Raw genomic sequence first — 14883 nt, forward strand, 5'->3', positions numbered from 1 at the left:
CCGCTAACTCCTAGCCACTGCCTTTAATTGTGGGCCACGCTATGTTAAGTACTTCTGCAGCCGGTTGCTTTTAACTGTGAGTCTTGATAACCCTCCCTCAAGCACCGACTCAGAGATTGCCAACTGCACAAGAGACACCTCTGTTGCTTGGGACTTTGTATGTTTTCACAGTAAAGCATTCCAAGAGCGCATGCATGGCGATTACTCAATGCTAGGATATCAAGCTAACATAGATTTCCACTGAGGACTCCAAGATCCTTCGGTCAAATGCGTACATCCTGTAGTTTTATGTTAAACCATTATTAATCCAATTGTCAGGTTTGTCCGAAATAGTCTAAGATTTTCTATTGATTTAAATGTTACTTGTTAACATTGCTTGTGAGTTCAAGACTGTTTGGCCTCTGACTCGCCTACCTGCACTATAAAATCGTTGCATGCTGTAGGAACTTGAAATTCTATGATTTCTTTCGTTCTACCTCATTTATCATTAGTGTTTGAAATGTATACGGATGTTTCTAGAAGATTGTAACAACTCCATATCATGTGATTAATTCGCACAGAAGTTCATATTCACCTTTCCTCCAGAATGTATTAATCTCTAGCCAGAAAATCTTATCACAATTGATTAATTTAATTCTGATTCCAAGGTTAATGTCCGCGGGGCTAACTTCAGAAGGCTGTAAAAAAAAAAATTTGCACCTACAATGGGTGTGCCTTTACAAGAACGGTGGGAGATAAAGAAATACATATATATCTGCAATCAAATTTAAACCAAAAAAATTATTGCACTTTGGTATCTGTGGAAAATGCTACAATTGGGTAATTCTTTGAAGTAGTTGGTGAAATGTTTTTTTCTGTTGCAACTGATAACAATTGGAAACGCGTGACCTTTCAAAATAATGATTAAATGTGCATTGCTCAGGAAACCTCAGAAGGGGAAAGATTATACAGGTATCGCTATAATTTTCATCAATGGGCACGTCAGCTGTCGTAGCGAATACGTAACATGCGCCATAAGATCAGGCTTTTGCATTCTACTGCTCAATATATCAGTTTCTCTAAGAAGTACATTAGCAATCAGCTACTGTATAAGATTACTCTGTAATTTGATTTCCCACGTTCACATCGCCAACAGTGACGTCACTGAGATGTAATTAATGCCGGCAGGACTTTAGAAATAAAGTCACTCTTGGATGATTCTGGGGATAAGCGAACTGTGTACCCATACGCTTCGGAAGCAGGAAGAGTCTGAAGGGTCAAATAGTAATGAAAAGAAAGTTGGTGCAGGTCTTCAATTGAAAACATCATCCGGGAGAGGCGGTGGCGTTGAGGTGTTCTCAATGGGCTGGCACTCCAGAGATCAAGGGTAATGCTCTGGGGACCCCTGTTCCCCAGCAGATGGTGGAACTTGAATTCAATAATATCTGGAATTAAAAGTCTAACCATGACCATGAAACCCAGTGTCAATTGTCATAAAAGGCCATCCGGTTCACAAACGCCCTTTAGGGAAGGAAATCTGCCGGGATTTCCTACATGTGGTTCCAGATATGCAGAAATGTGGTTGAATTCCGTGAACGAATTAAAAAAAACGCAATCCTCCGCACTCAACAACAGTTTGCTGTAGACCTGTGATATCCAATTATACTTCGGCCTTGTTTACACCGCAGGTCCGAAACGGGATCCAGAGCGGAAACAGAAAATATTGATGCATTAGAGGTATTGTTCTCTATCACATATATATTATGTGGAGACTCCGTAAGCCGTGGAGCATTGCCACTTACATCTGACAGATAAACAAACAATGGCTTTGTGTGTGGAAAAGGAGGGTGACCAGGCATCCGAGGCAAAAATACTAATGTTGTACACTGTAGTAGTTTCGCGATTCAGCATATTTGTTGTTTCCAAATTGTAATGAATCCTCATTGTTTCAAATGTAAATGGCAAATCGGCCTTAATTTCACACCGAACGTGGCCGTTCCCCCCAGAATCTCGATCCGTGAAACTGAATACCGCGATCAGAGTGCCCTGTGCGGCATTCTCGGGGAGCGTTTTCGTGACCGATGTCAGTTTTAACTCGAAGGCGTTATCATTCACGTCGGCAATGTTTACGAACACTTTGGTATGTCCTACGTGTGGAGCGTTGTCAATAGCTTGTACTGTAAGTTCATAAACCTCTGATTTCGAAATTCAGTAGGCCTTTTAACTCTGATCTCTCCAGGACTCACCTCCACATTGAACAGCTTGTGCAAGTTTTATGAAAAGCAGTTACTAAAAGAATATTTGAACTCAACGTTTGCACCGTGTTCAAAATCACTTGCGTGTCGTTTGATCACGAATGTACTCCTGGGTGTGTTTTTTTTACCACACTAGTCCAGTATATTTCATGATCGAATAGAGGAGAGTTATCATTTGCTGCACTACTAATAGTTTGAATTGTGCCAGATTGGTGCGGCATTCCACTATCTACAGCCATCAACATCAATTCAAATGATGGCTTTTTCCATGGTTGAAGGGCTTCTCCAAGAACAGCTCATAGATTTTGCTACCATCGTTTGCTGCCTGCATTTTGAGGCTAAAGTACTCGTTTGAACTAAGGTGATATGAGTTGACAGTGCTTGTACCCATGTCCGGGTCATGCTCACCAGCGGGAAATGCAAACCTGTTGCTACTGGCTCAGGGATCTGCAATCTACATTTTGGGAAAACCGGTGAATTGTCATTTACATCTAATATCTCCATTTCGAGAAGAAATACTTCGAAAGGGTTTTCCAGTGTTATTTCTAAAAACATGGAACATGTAAAGCGTTGCATGCAAAGCTGCTCCCTGTCATTTCGATCCTTAAGAAGTAACATCTCAGTTTCCGCAGTTAACTTGAAATATTACTTCCCATCATCCGAAACAAGCTGAAACATCCGAGCTGATAATTCCTGGACGTTTACCCTGAAATCGTCAGCGATGTTTGCAACAAAGGATCCAATTTCCAATTCTTTGGGAAGAGTGTGGCGAATTTTTATGAAAACCAGCTCCGAGAGAGAGACGAGTAAAAGGCAACACGCCGCACCGGTGAGGGTATTCGTTGTTCTACGAGTTTATGTTCGACGGATTTCTGAACTTCCCACAATGGATTCAGCATCTACGTTTTCTGACCATAAATGACAATCTACTTTTGCAGCCAAATGCTGATATTAAACCCAAAAATGTACTGTCGCTTCCTGAGATTCATTTCTAAACATGTTTGCAAAGCTTAATGGGAAACATTGTGTCTCTTTCCCTGCTACTCTGCTCTATTTTTGCTGATGAAAGGGGAGCGATCTCTCACAGTGTCTCAACACCGTTTTGGCAGACAGCGACACGAAGAGTCTGAACCAATGATTGCACCAAGCTTTCCTTCTTTGCAATATTTTATATTTAAAAATGTCCAAGAAAAAAACGCGGGCGAACATTCCAATCACACATATCGATCAATTATATGCTTATTGCAATTTTGTTCTAAAGAGTGCATGTGATATCCAAACTTCACTTACCTTGTGGAAAATCAACTTAAAGGCGAGCAAACAGGGCACAACATCAGACACCTGCTTATGGGTAGCTCACCATTAACGTGTGTTCAAATAACAGTAAAAGCTCAATGAATTGTGCAGTTTGAAAGTGTTCTTTGTTGTTTAACTGACGTTCACAGGCTTAAACACTTAGAAATTAAGCGCTCACTTCAGATTAGCAAATTACATTATTGAACTTCAAGCTTGCAGAAAGATCTGATCGCTGTTAGTGACACTTGCGTCCTGCTGTCATAGACACGAAGAAAATGGGGTCCTTCACATTGCTGCATGGTATGCATAAGATGTATTATCTTCAGTGGTTTTTGGACGAGCCCTTTACGTACAGAGCAGTTATGTTCTTTATGCAGTTTTATAAATTGATTGGTGGACTGCTAGTTCGACATACCTTTTCTTCGAATCTCGACCATTATTTTATATTCAAGGACAATTCTATGAAGGAGATTTGTCATCTCGCCTATTTCATGAGCAAAAATGCATAAGAGCCCAAGATGGAAAAAAAAAAGCCACAGAAGAAGAACTTCCATGATTTTGCAGGCTTCCTCAGAAAGGCCACAGGAGCAAAAATCTCGTTATCAGGAGCAAAGATCTCGTGTCATTCTTATATTTAATGTTGCTGCGAAGTCGGACTTAAGCTCATTTTTAGGCGAGAATGGAAAGAAAACTGTAAACCTCAGTTAGACATGCGTAATGTTGGCATCAGGCATTAAATATTCGGTGGTTAGTTCTTTGCTGCTCAATGGCAAGATTTTCATCGCCTTCAAGACAAGGACTGAAAAATCATGAGCTCTGCAGATATCGCTCTGGAGATGCAGCTGGATTATTTACTCCCAGGGTTCGAAAAATGTATTGGTAACACTGTGCAACAAAAGTTAAAATAATCACTTCCTAATTCGCCTGCTGTTTTAAAATTTATCAGCATGATTCTGAGAGGAAAGTCATGCCACTTTACATACCGTTTATTGTTTTAGAAAAGTCAATCATGCAGTTATATTTTCAATATTTTTTCAATGCAATATGCACATGGTAACTACCAAATCTCACTGCTGTACGTGCAGTAGATATGATAAATGATCGCCAAGCAGATTGCTTTATTTAATTTCCTTCCCGAACAATGACGTTCGTTGATGAGCACGACAAATAGAGCTACTTTTCAGGTGATAAAAACAATTGTCAATAACGTATTTCGTTAATTAACACTTCTCCCAGATGACGTTTTTTGTTAATCAACATTTCTCCCACACTCTATAAGCTACTTGTCTTCTATGCACCATAATGTTTCGTCTGTCCTTCTTTCCGGCTTTTCTTCTATGCCTCCTTTCTTTATGCGTGACTCACCGTAAGCATGTATGGATGCTTGGTAATCAATACACACCGCAATTATTGTCTCTGGACGTCAAATTAGCCGGCTTGATTCGATTATTGATCTTTTTCCTTTCTTCATCGGCCATGGGGACCAAAGGCATGTTTGGGCTTCAAGTGTCTGATCGCTAAATAAAACGATCACTTTTATTTCACTCTACGAGATGGGCGCAGGTGTGTCCATTCTATCATTGACCTGTGCCAAAGATCTTTCCACCATGGGTTGCAGCCATGAGCTGGACTCGAAAGTCAAAGATGCACGTAAAGCATTGAATATGTATTATGCTACGTTATTTGGGTGATTAATGGAAGATAGTTACTAACCCTGCGTATAACAAAAAGCTGGGCAATTTGATGTGGAATGAGCTATCACTTGGCAGACGAGGCAAACGGGACAGGGAAGATATAAGATGCACGTGTAATGATCAAATAGGTGGTTTGACAAAAGTAACTGATTCTTCAGGTCAACTCCTGTGCTGTGTACTGTGCCATTACGGCAGGTAAGGCGAGGAGGCTTGCCCCAGTTTCCTTCAGGCGAAACGGGGGTCAGAACCTGTGCTGTCGTCTAGCCAACTAAGCTAATCGTCATCCAGAGCAACGGCTAACGTTGGACAGAGCTTGAATGTTGCTGAAAAAGGAGACATGTTGCCAAAACATTTCCTTTTGCGCTCATCAGGACAAACACTCGAAAATCACAGAACTTACACTACAGGGAAAAAAAGATGCTGATTGGTTGGCAAGCCGACTCTGATTGGTCGAGGCCTAAGAGAAAGCAACGGCGAACCTTAGGCTCCCCAAGGCACTGGGTAACTCAAACAAGTTGCGATGCTTGAACATATTCCATTCTTTGCAGAAAAGGTTTCGATGTATATGAATGTATGTCACTTCTAGCAAGCCACGTTTTGAGCTGGACTGATTATCTTAAGTTATATTTTAGTGTAATTATTAACACTCTCATGGTTGTTCAGCAAGTGTGGCCTAATCGAAGAATCACATCAACGAGTTTATTTTTGGAGGGGTATGGCGATGTTGGAATCGTGGACTGGTTGAGCACAGTCTGTACCCTGCTTATTAGGAGCAACCGAATGAACATGCTGTTTGATTCGATCAGGCAAGCATCTCTAAGCATAGCCAACATTTTCTGGACATCCTGCCTTTAGATTTTCATTCCATGCATGAAATCTCGCAATACCACTTCTCAGGTATTTTACCAGCATCATCTGTCTTTGTAACACCGATACAAAGTACTCATTCAGTATTCTCGCCATGCCCTGCGCCTTTAATATATATCGACTTGAGTATTGCTGTCAAAGAGAGATACTGTCAAGGCTTTTGTTTTGCATTCATTAGGTCAGGTACTCATAGTAAACGCAACAACAGTTTATGCTGGCAGAGAAGAGACTGTTGATTGTTTAGCAAGCGGACTCTGATTGCTAGGGGTATGGCCATGGAGAATCCACTAAGGAACAGCTTGCTGCCAAGATTTTGTTTAAATTCAAATCAGGCAGATCAGCTCTGATTGGTCAATGTATTGCCCCATGAAATGGACCAGGGAATGGCTGTCACCCAAGCTTCTATTTAGTTGAGAAAGGCGGAATGTGTGGCATGTTCATCCTGTCTGCAAAGGCTGGGCACTGTCTGTGAATATATGTAGCCTCCAGCTTGAATAAATAAGCCACACTGTGAACGCGACTGATAATCTTCAATTAGTTGCCGGTGTAATTCTTAGTAGAATCAGGATCATCAAGCAGGTGCTGTCCAATCACAGAATCACTTCTAATGTTGGACACTATGCGTTGAGTTTTGCAAGCACGGGCTGGTTGGGTACATTCAGTACTTAGCCTGTTGCAAATGGCCGATGGGGGAGCTGTTTGAGATCGTCATTGAGTCATTGGGGTGTGCCGGCTACATACCTGGCAACACAACTGCACTGAAACACATACAACACTTTATTACTTCGTGTGAAAGGCAGAACGTCTTTTTGGTTTGACAGCAGCATCCTTTTAGCGGAGAATGCCACCCGTCTTCCTATTGCATAGTGGTACATTTAATAGCTAACTTCAACTGTTTCTCAATACCTTGAGGCACCTTACTCTTCTAGGTTAATCTGAGGTAGACAATCACTACTCAGCACGGAAGAACAATTCACGAGTTTGTAAAATATGCAGCAGCTATAATCTGATCAGATTATCCATTATTCTGTAAGATGTCTTCGATGCACCCTATTTCAGCATCAAGCTTACACTGTGAACAAATGGCTTTGGTTCTATACCTAAATAATGTGTTTGCTTTATTTAACCCTCAGCTGCTTGTAAAATTTTCTTGTATACCTTAATCAGCTCCATACTGTGCTCACATTCACCTTTAAAATGGAACAGTCAAATAAGCTATCTTTCCTCGGCGTGCTGCTTGAGAAACCTGCCAATGGTTTCTCTATTATAGTCTATTACATTGACCTTCGCTGGTCAATACACGCAAGGGAATTCCCACAGTTCGACGCGCTATAAGATTCAGCATATTAGCAACCTCATGAATAGGGCCTGGACCATTTATTCGCCGTGCAATCTTCATAGTGAAATAGTGTGAATAAAAGCGACCCTGCGGGATAATCAGATGATAATGATGACAATGATGCAATCATCTCTCACTCTATATCACGGAAACTCATAGAAGTGCCTAAAGCTGCGACTTTCAAACCTGAAAATTGCCCAGTCTAACTTCGATTATCTTGGATGGGTAAGGTGTCTGAAAGATTTGAGCAATTAGCAATATGAGTGGCCACTAACAGGATGCCACTGTCAATCCAAAAATCTTTCTGCCTGTTACACAAATGAGTAATTTGGTATCTTAATTTCAGTGCCGGTGTGATGCCACATTCATAGGTCATATATCCTAATAATTTGGAGGGTACAGTAGTGTGGTGTAACGTGAGTGGATTAGAAATTCAGGGACTCGAAATGTCAACTCTTTTCTTCCCCGCCGATGCTGCCAGACCTGCTGAGTTTTTCCAGGTAATTCTGTTTTTGTTTTGGATTTCCAGCATCCACAGTTTTTTTGTTTTTAACACAGTATAATATTCTGGGGCCAAGGGTTCAAATCCCACCATGGCAACCAGTCGAATTTAAATTCAATTAATAACCTGAAATTGAAAAGATAATCTCAGCAACGGTGACAATGAAAACATTGTTGATTGTTATAAAAACCCAGCTGGTTCACTAATGTCCCTACCTGCATGTGGTTCACTTTTAACTATCCTTTGAAGTGATGTGGCATGCCACTCAGTTCAAGAGCAATTATGCCATTGGCCAGCTATGCTCACATCCCATGAAAGAATGAAGACAAAATTGGAGATCATATCAAACAGCACAGCACTTCAGCTGTTTATAGTAGGCGGAGTACTGACCGTACTTAACCAACCTTCAAAAAACTGAGAACATGGTGTCTATCATTAGATGTGAGTCTGCGATTGGACAGCACATGCTTGACAATCCTGATTGCCTTAAGAATCACACTTACAGCATATTTAAGATTACCTGTTGGTTCGCAACTTGGCTCACCTATGCATACTAGAAGCTACACTTATTCAATCACGGGGCCTTGTCCTTTTCAGATAGAAGGAGCAAGTCCAAACTTTGTGCCCTTTTCAATAAGCAAAGGCCCAGGGGGCAGCCATTTCCTGGTATATTTTCCGACATCAATGCCTTAACGAAACAGAGCCGACCTGCAGGATCGAATTAAAACAAAAGCCTGGCAGCTAACTGTTCGCTGGTGCATTCTCCCTGGCAATGCCTCTACCAATCAGAGCGCACTTACCAACAAATCAGCATTGACTTGCCATGCAGTATAAATTGTTGTTCCCTTTATTATTGGTATTCATGTGTATCTCTCCTGATGAGTGCAAGACGAAAACCTTCGACATCCTGTCTATTATTTTCAGTAATATTCTAGTTCTATACTTCCAAACAACTATTTATATGTCAACCTCTTTGTCCCAAATATGGTTCACATCATCACTTACTACCAATTTAATATTTACTTGTTGGTAGAAGATTTTTTTGTTCTTTTTTATGTTAATTCCCATTGCATTCACACATTCTTTCTTTGCCAGTCATAATTTGCTCTTCATTTCACCTCTCAACTAATTAACTTTGGCCTGACTCTCGGTTGAAGCATGAGTCTACCATGTGTCATATACATTCTTTCTATCTGTCGTCAGATTCTCTAGCTCCCTTGTCATCCAAGGAGCCATTGCATTGTTTCCCCGACCTATTACCCTTTTTGGAATATGCCTATCCTGTACCTAAAACATGTTCTCCTTTAAGATAACCCATTGAAACTCAATGGTATCACCATCGCTGAAATCCCAGATGCATAATTGGACCAGCCGTATAAGCCCCGCGGCTACGATTCCAGGACAGAGGCTGGGAATCCTGTAGCGACTAACTCCCTGGTTGACTTCACAAAGACTATTCAACAGCTACATCGCACAAGTTAGGAGTATGGTGCAATACTCTTCAATTGCCTGGACAAGTGCATCTCCAACAACAACCAAGAAGCTTGACGATATCCAGGGCAAAGCACAACGTTTATTTGGCATCCTATCCACCGGCTTGAGCATTCAGTCCCTGCACCACCAATGCACAGTGACAGCAGTCTGTACCATTTACGAGATGCACAGTACGCCAACTCACCATGGCTCCTTCACATCACCTTCTAAACACCCGACCTATGCCATGTAGGTGAACAAGAAAAGCAGACACTACTTGCAAGTCCCGCTCCAAGCCACACAGCACCGTGACTTGGAACCATGTCAAAATACATTAATGTCACTGTGTCAACTTCCTGAAACTAGCCTCCTAACAGCACTGTCGATATATCTCAGCGATATTGATTGCAGCATTTCAATAACGCGGTTGGCCATTACATTCTCAAGGAGGCAATTATGGCAGGCAACAAATGTTAGCCTAGCCGCATCCTATGAAATAATAAAAATGGTCTTGTTACAATATTTCCTGCCAGACTTTGGTTCAATTTTACGCGCCCTATATCTTGTCTCTTTTCATTGATTTAACCCTCTTCCTATTTAGAAGTTTTGATTTAGATTCCCTTCGCTCTTCTCCACTTCTAAAGTAAACATTTGTAATGCAGTGATGTATTTTGCCTAAGTCTTCCCCAAAGACATATGGTGGGCTTCTAAGACCAAAACAGGTAATGCCTCCCTTCTAATTGGACTCAGGGCATATTGGTCAAGGAAATCCTTTTGATTACATTTCAGAATTTCCTGCCCACCACCCACTTACCATTTACACTAAGGTTACACCTATCCATATTTGAGTAATTAACACAACTCTATGGTCCTTGCACGTTTCTGTGATTTCCTACAGATTTTCTCCTTTATATATCTATCGCTCCCTTTCTCTATCTTTATCCCTTACTTATTTTACACATGTAGAATGTCCTAAGTGGCGCGATTATCCCCTTCTTGTTTCTCAACACTAACCTTGTGTATTCTTCCTATGCCCACTTTGCTCTCTTCCCAACACTACAATGGATTCCCTAATCAGTATTGCCATCTCATCTCAATTTTCCGTCCCAATCTTTTCTGAACTCTTCTTACCCTGGAATATCAAATGCACAATCCTTATAATTTTAAGGTGTGTTTCCGCTATTGCCATACCATGTATCATAATCACGCATGGCTATTTGTATGTGCAGCTGACTATCTTTGTTCATCACACCTTGTGAGGTTACGTACATGCATCTAGACTTGTCCTTATATATCCAATACAATTTCTTAGTCTGTTCCTACCTAATATGGAAATATTTACTTTTCCAATATGAAGTAATCCTCCTACTCTATTTTGCATCGTATTTCCACCTCGACATACTAAGTTCATAAGCATATCAACCATTTTCTGTTTTCATGGTGTGACCACTGTTTAATTTTGGTGAGAGTCCAATTGGTTTATTATTATTTTAAAGGAAGGTTAGCCGATACCCGTACTTGGCTTGCGTTAAATGTGACTCCAGTCTCACAAAATGTGATTGGCTCTTATGACCCGCTCCCAACCCCCCTACCCGACGCACTAAGACTGCAGTGTATACTATCTATGGGTTGTAATCTTACATCCCATCCGGCTTCCAGGGCACAATCCAAAAACTGGACATCCGCCACCTGTTCATACTGGCATAACAGGTACATGGGAACATCCATTCTAGACATGTGCGATAAGGATTTGCTAGATATCACGGTCCCTTCATGTCAGCTGGGTGAATGGCTTTTTTTGTTACAGCTTTCTGGCAGCACCACCGTCGTGTGGACTGCAGCGGATTAAGAAAAAGCGAAATGCCAGATCCCAAAGTGCCATTATAAGTCAATATTAATGTTCTTACTGATGGCTACCAAATACCCAAAATGAACCCAAAAAAGCACAGGCAGCTAGTGAAAAATGGACCATGAACTGTCCTATCATTGAAGCCCATAGTCGCACAATAATTAGAAATATATTTCACTCTTTTCGAATTTAATCGCCATTTTACACAACCAATGCGGTCAGCTCTCTGGATAGATTGCAAAGAAGTACAAAGATTGTGGATTCTTTCTAAGAGGACGATAATTTGTTAAAATAATGTCAATCTTTGCACAACAAACAACAGTTAACGCAAGGTACCTAAGTAGCACACATATGACTGAAAATAAAATGTTCAGTATAGAGCTATTAACGTCACACTATTTTAGAAAGTGTTATCAGATTTTTCTGTAGTTCAGCTGAAAAGGTTAATTAGTTATAATTCTTAGCTTTTTTCCAGTGGTAATTCACATACTAAAATTACTGTTTCTAATGTTAATAACAAAGGTAAATTAGCAATTATGATACAGCAACTCTAACATATATGCCCCTGTATATAAATACATACGTTGTGCCATCCATTCACATACTAATACATAGAACCTTTATACCTTCTATGTGTATATATAGAGTCACGACTCGCAAATCAATTACAGTAAACATTAACAAATTCAGTTATTTCCCTCTGTCACGAATGTTGACATCATCGAGAGACAAGGTTGGATGGCACGGTTTTAAAAACAAAAAATCACTCTTAGAGGATTCAGGGAAGAGACAAACCGTGTAATTATACGATTCCCGGATAGGCAAAGTTTGAGTACTGTCGGGGTAATTAAAAGTTGCTTTAGGGACAGGTATACCATTAAAGGCATCAGTAGAATTCCTCCGTCTGTAGCAACAAATTCCGGATGTGTAGCCGTAAATATTACTGTCTTGCTTGCACTTAAGGGGGATTAGAAAAAATATTATTAATAGCAATATGCAGGAAGTTGACCCTAAAGTTATGATTAGCAACAGATTTAAATCTGAAAATAATTCCGGATTTCTGGGCTTGTTTGTTCGCTCTAAGAAGTTTTCAGTAACGTTAGCCAGGACTGAAAATAGAATTGTCACCGTACTGGAGAGGCTGGGCTGCCCAATGTCCTTAACCAAAATTACAAGCCTCTGTGTTAGGGCATCTTGGTCTCTGAAGCTTCGAGTTGTTCGGATTTCTCCAGAGGTAAATCCCACACTAAAAACACTGCGATCGGTGGCTTCTGTGAGCTGATAGGAAAGCCGGAATCTGCATCTGTAGCAATTACCTTGGAAGCCAAGTATCCTGGATGTGCCGACTTGGTTACAACCTCCATCGCCACTGAGCTGTTGTACATTGAAGGTGAAACAGTAACTGGAACATTGTCATTTTGGTCCAAGATAATAATATTCACGATGGCAATGCTGCTCAAAGGGGGAGTCCCAGCTTCCTGAGCTTCAATTGTGATCTGAAAATTCTTCCGTATTTCATAGTCAAAGGAGCGCAGCGTGTAAATGTGTCCACTTTCCGAGTTCATCGTAACGTCGCCAGACGCGGAAAGATCTTGTATGCGACTCTCCAAAAGAAAATATGACACCTCGCTATTCTTGTCCAAGTCAAGGTCTAAAGCAGTAACAGCAAATATCGATGTGCCTGGAGTATTGTTTTCCATCAGAAACAAACTGTATGACGGTTGCGTAAACTGTGGAGCATTATCATTTACATCAGAAACAGAAATGAGGATGGTTCTATTTGTTGAACGAGCGGGTGACCCTGCATCCCAGGCTGAAATGCAGATGTTGTATAGCGGTGTCGTTTCGCGATCCAGTGTGCCGCTGACTACCAACTTGTACTGATTATTCAAAGACCTTTTGAAGTTTAAACGGGATATTTGGAGGCACCTGACACTGTACCTGCCCATGTTCACCAGAATCTCGATCCATCACACTTATTATACCGACTATCGATCCGAATGCAGCATCTTCCCGTACGTTACTCGATACTGAGGTCAATTTTAAGTCCGGCGGGTTATCATTAACATCAATTAATTCAACAAGAATCTCGGCGCGCTCTGCTAATGCAGGTGTACCATTGTTCACAGCTTGTACCTCAAGTTCATAAACATTATTCCCTTCATAGTCCAGTGAGCCTTGAACTCGAATCTGTCCTGTTTCTGGGTCCAAACTGAACAAATCCTGAAACTTTTGAGAAACGTGACTAGTTAAAAAGTATATTAACTCGCCATTTGTTCCTTCATCTAAATCAGTAGCGTTTATTGTTATCACTGAGGTACCTTTTGGTACGTTCTCCATTATGTTAACCCTATATATTTGATGATCGAATGCGGGAGCGTTATCATTGCTGTCCAGCACAGTAATGATTATTTCTGCAGTGCCAGATCTCCGAGGAATCCCACCGTCAATTGCCGTCAGTATTAGGTTAAAAGTCGACTTTTTCTCGCGGTCTAAGGTGTTTTCCAACATCAATTCTGCAATTTTACTCCCATCTCTTCTGCTGTGAGTCTTCAGGCCAAAGTGCTTGTTTGTCCTGATTTGATAAATACTCACTGTGTTTGTGCCGAGGTCTGGATCGTGAGCGCTTTCGAGAGGGAAGAGAGCTCCGGCTGCAGTCGACTCAGGGACCTGTAAAGAATATCTGCTTCTGGCAAAACTGGGCGAGTTGTCATTTACATCCAATATCTCCACGTCAACGCGATGTATTTCCAAAGGATTTTCTGCCACTACCTCCTGAGAAACAGAACAGGTCGAGCTTCGCCCACAAAGAATTTCCCTGTCGATTCTCTCGTTCACAACTAAAATGCCATTCCCCATGTTCGGCTTCAATAACTGTGCGCCGCCATCAGAGACCAGCCTAAATTTGCGAACTGTCATCTCTGGAATGCTGAGGCCTAAATCTTCGGCGATATTCCCAACAAACACACCGCGCTCCAGTTCTTCAGGGATCGAGTAAAGTATTTGCCAGAAAACTAGGTCCCAGACACACGCTAAATATATGAAATAAAACTGGCGGCTGGGTGCTTCCCGATGGCATCACGTTTTAAATATACCAGAATTTCTCCCAATCTCGTCCTCTTATCGGTCTTGCTGTAAAATCGAATGCTCCATCTGGTGAAGGAAAATTTTCCATATTTAAGTGATAAACGTTAGGCCTCACTGTGCGCTCCTTCTGATCTTGACTCGATGATTTAAATGCTGGCAAAGTTTGTCCTGCCCTTTGCTTCTGTTCTGTGTTTTGTATAAAAGGAGGAGGGAGGTAGATCTCTCGCAACGTTTGGTTTTCTTATTGGTAGACAGCGACACAAAGAGTTCTTACCCATAACTGCACCAGGCATTTCTTAAAGCTCAACTGCTTTCATGGACTTACACTACCAATGACTCTGTGTATTTCATGGTGCGCAATAAAAATTCGCCCTTGTGCTGGCAAACATTCCCATGCGTTGTTTACAAGCTTCAAATGTCGATATATTTGAAACAATTGTGGCATTTGCAATTTTTCATTCTTAATTACTAATATTGTAATTTAATACTTACGTCAACTTTCACGCAGATGAATCCATAAATGTGAAGCTGTAAGTTGCTTA

The 14883-nt window shown here is 41.1% G+C and overlaps 1 protein-coding gene across 1 annotated transcript in view; it reads right to left on the reverse strand.

The window, feature by feature from the left end:
- Positions 1 to 14883, reverse strand: part of LOC121281394 (cadherin-23-like) — a 125375-nt gene that overhangs the window by 88291 nt on the left and 22201 nt on the right. Inside the window, 6 exon segments of the mRNA XM_041194338.1 lie at positions 1782 to 2156; positions 2660 to 2779; positions 3946 to 4014; positions 11962 to 12543; positions 12546 to 13140; positions 13142 to 14319. Of these exon segments, the coding sequence (XP_041050272.1) occupies positions 1782 to 2156; positions 2660 to 2779; positions 3946 to 4014; positions 11962 to 12543; positions 12546 to 13140; positions 13142 to 14319 (2919 nt within the window).

This window comes from Carcharodon carcharias, chromosome 8 (genome assembly GCF_017639515.1).
Source record: "Carcharodon carcharias isolate sCarCar2 chromosome 8, sCarCar2.pri, whole genome shotgun sequence".
Taxonomy (NCBI): Eukaryota; Metazoa; Chordata; class Chondrichthyes; order Lamniformes; family Lamnidae; genus Carcharodon; species Carcharodon carcharias.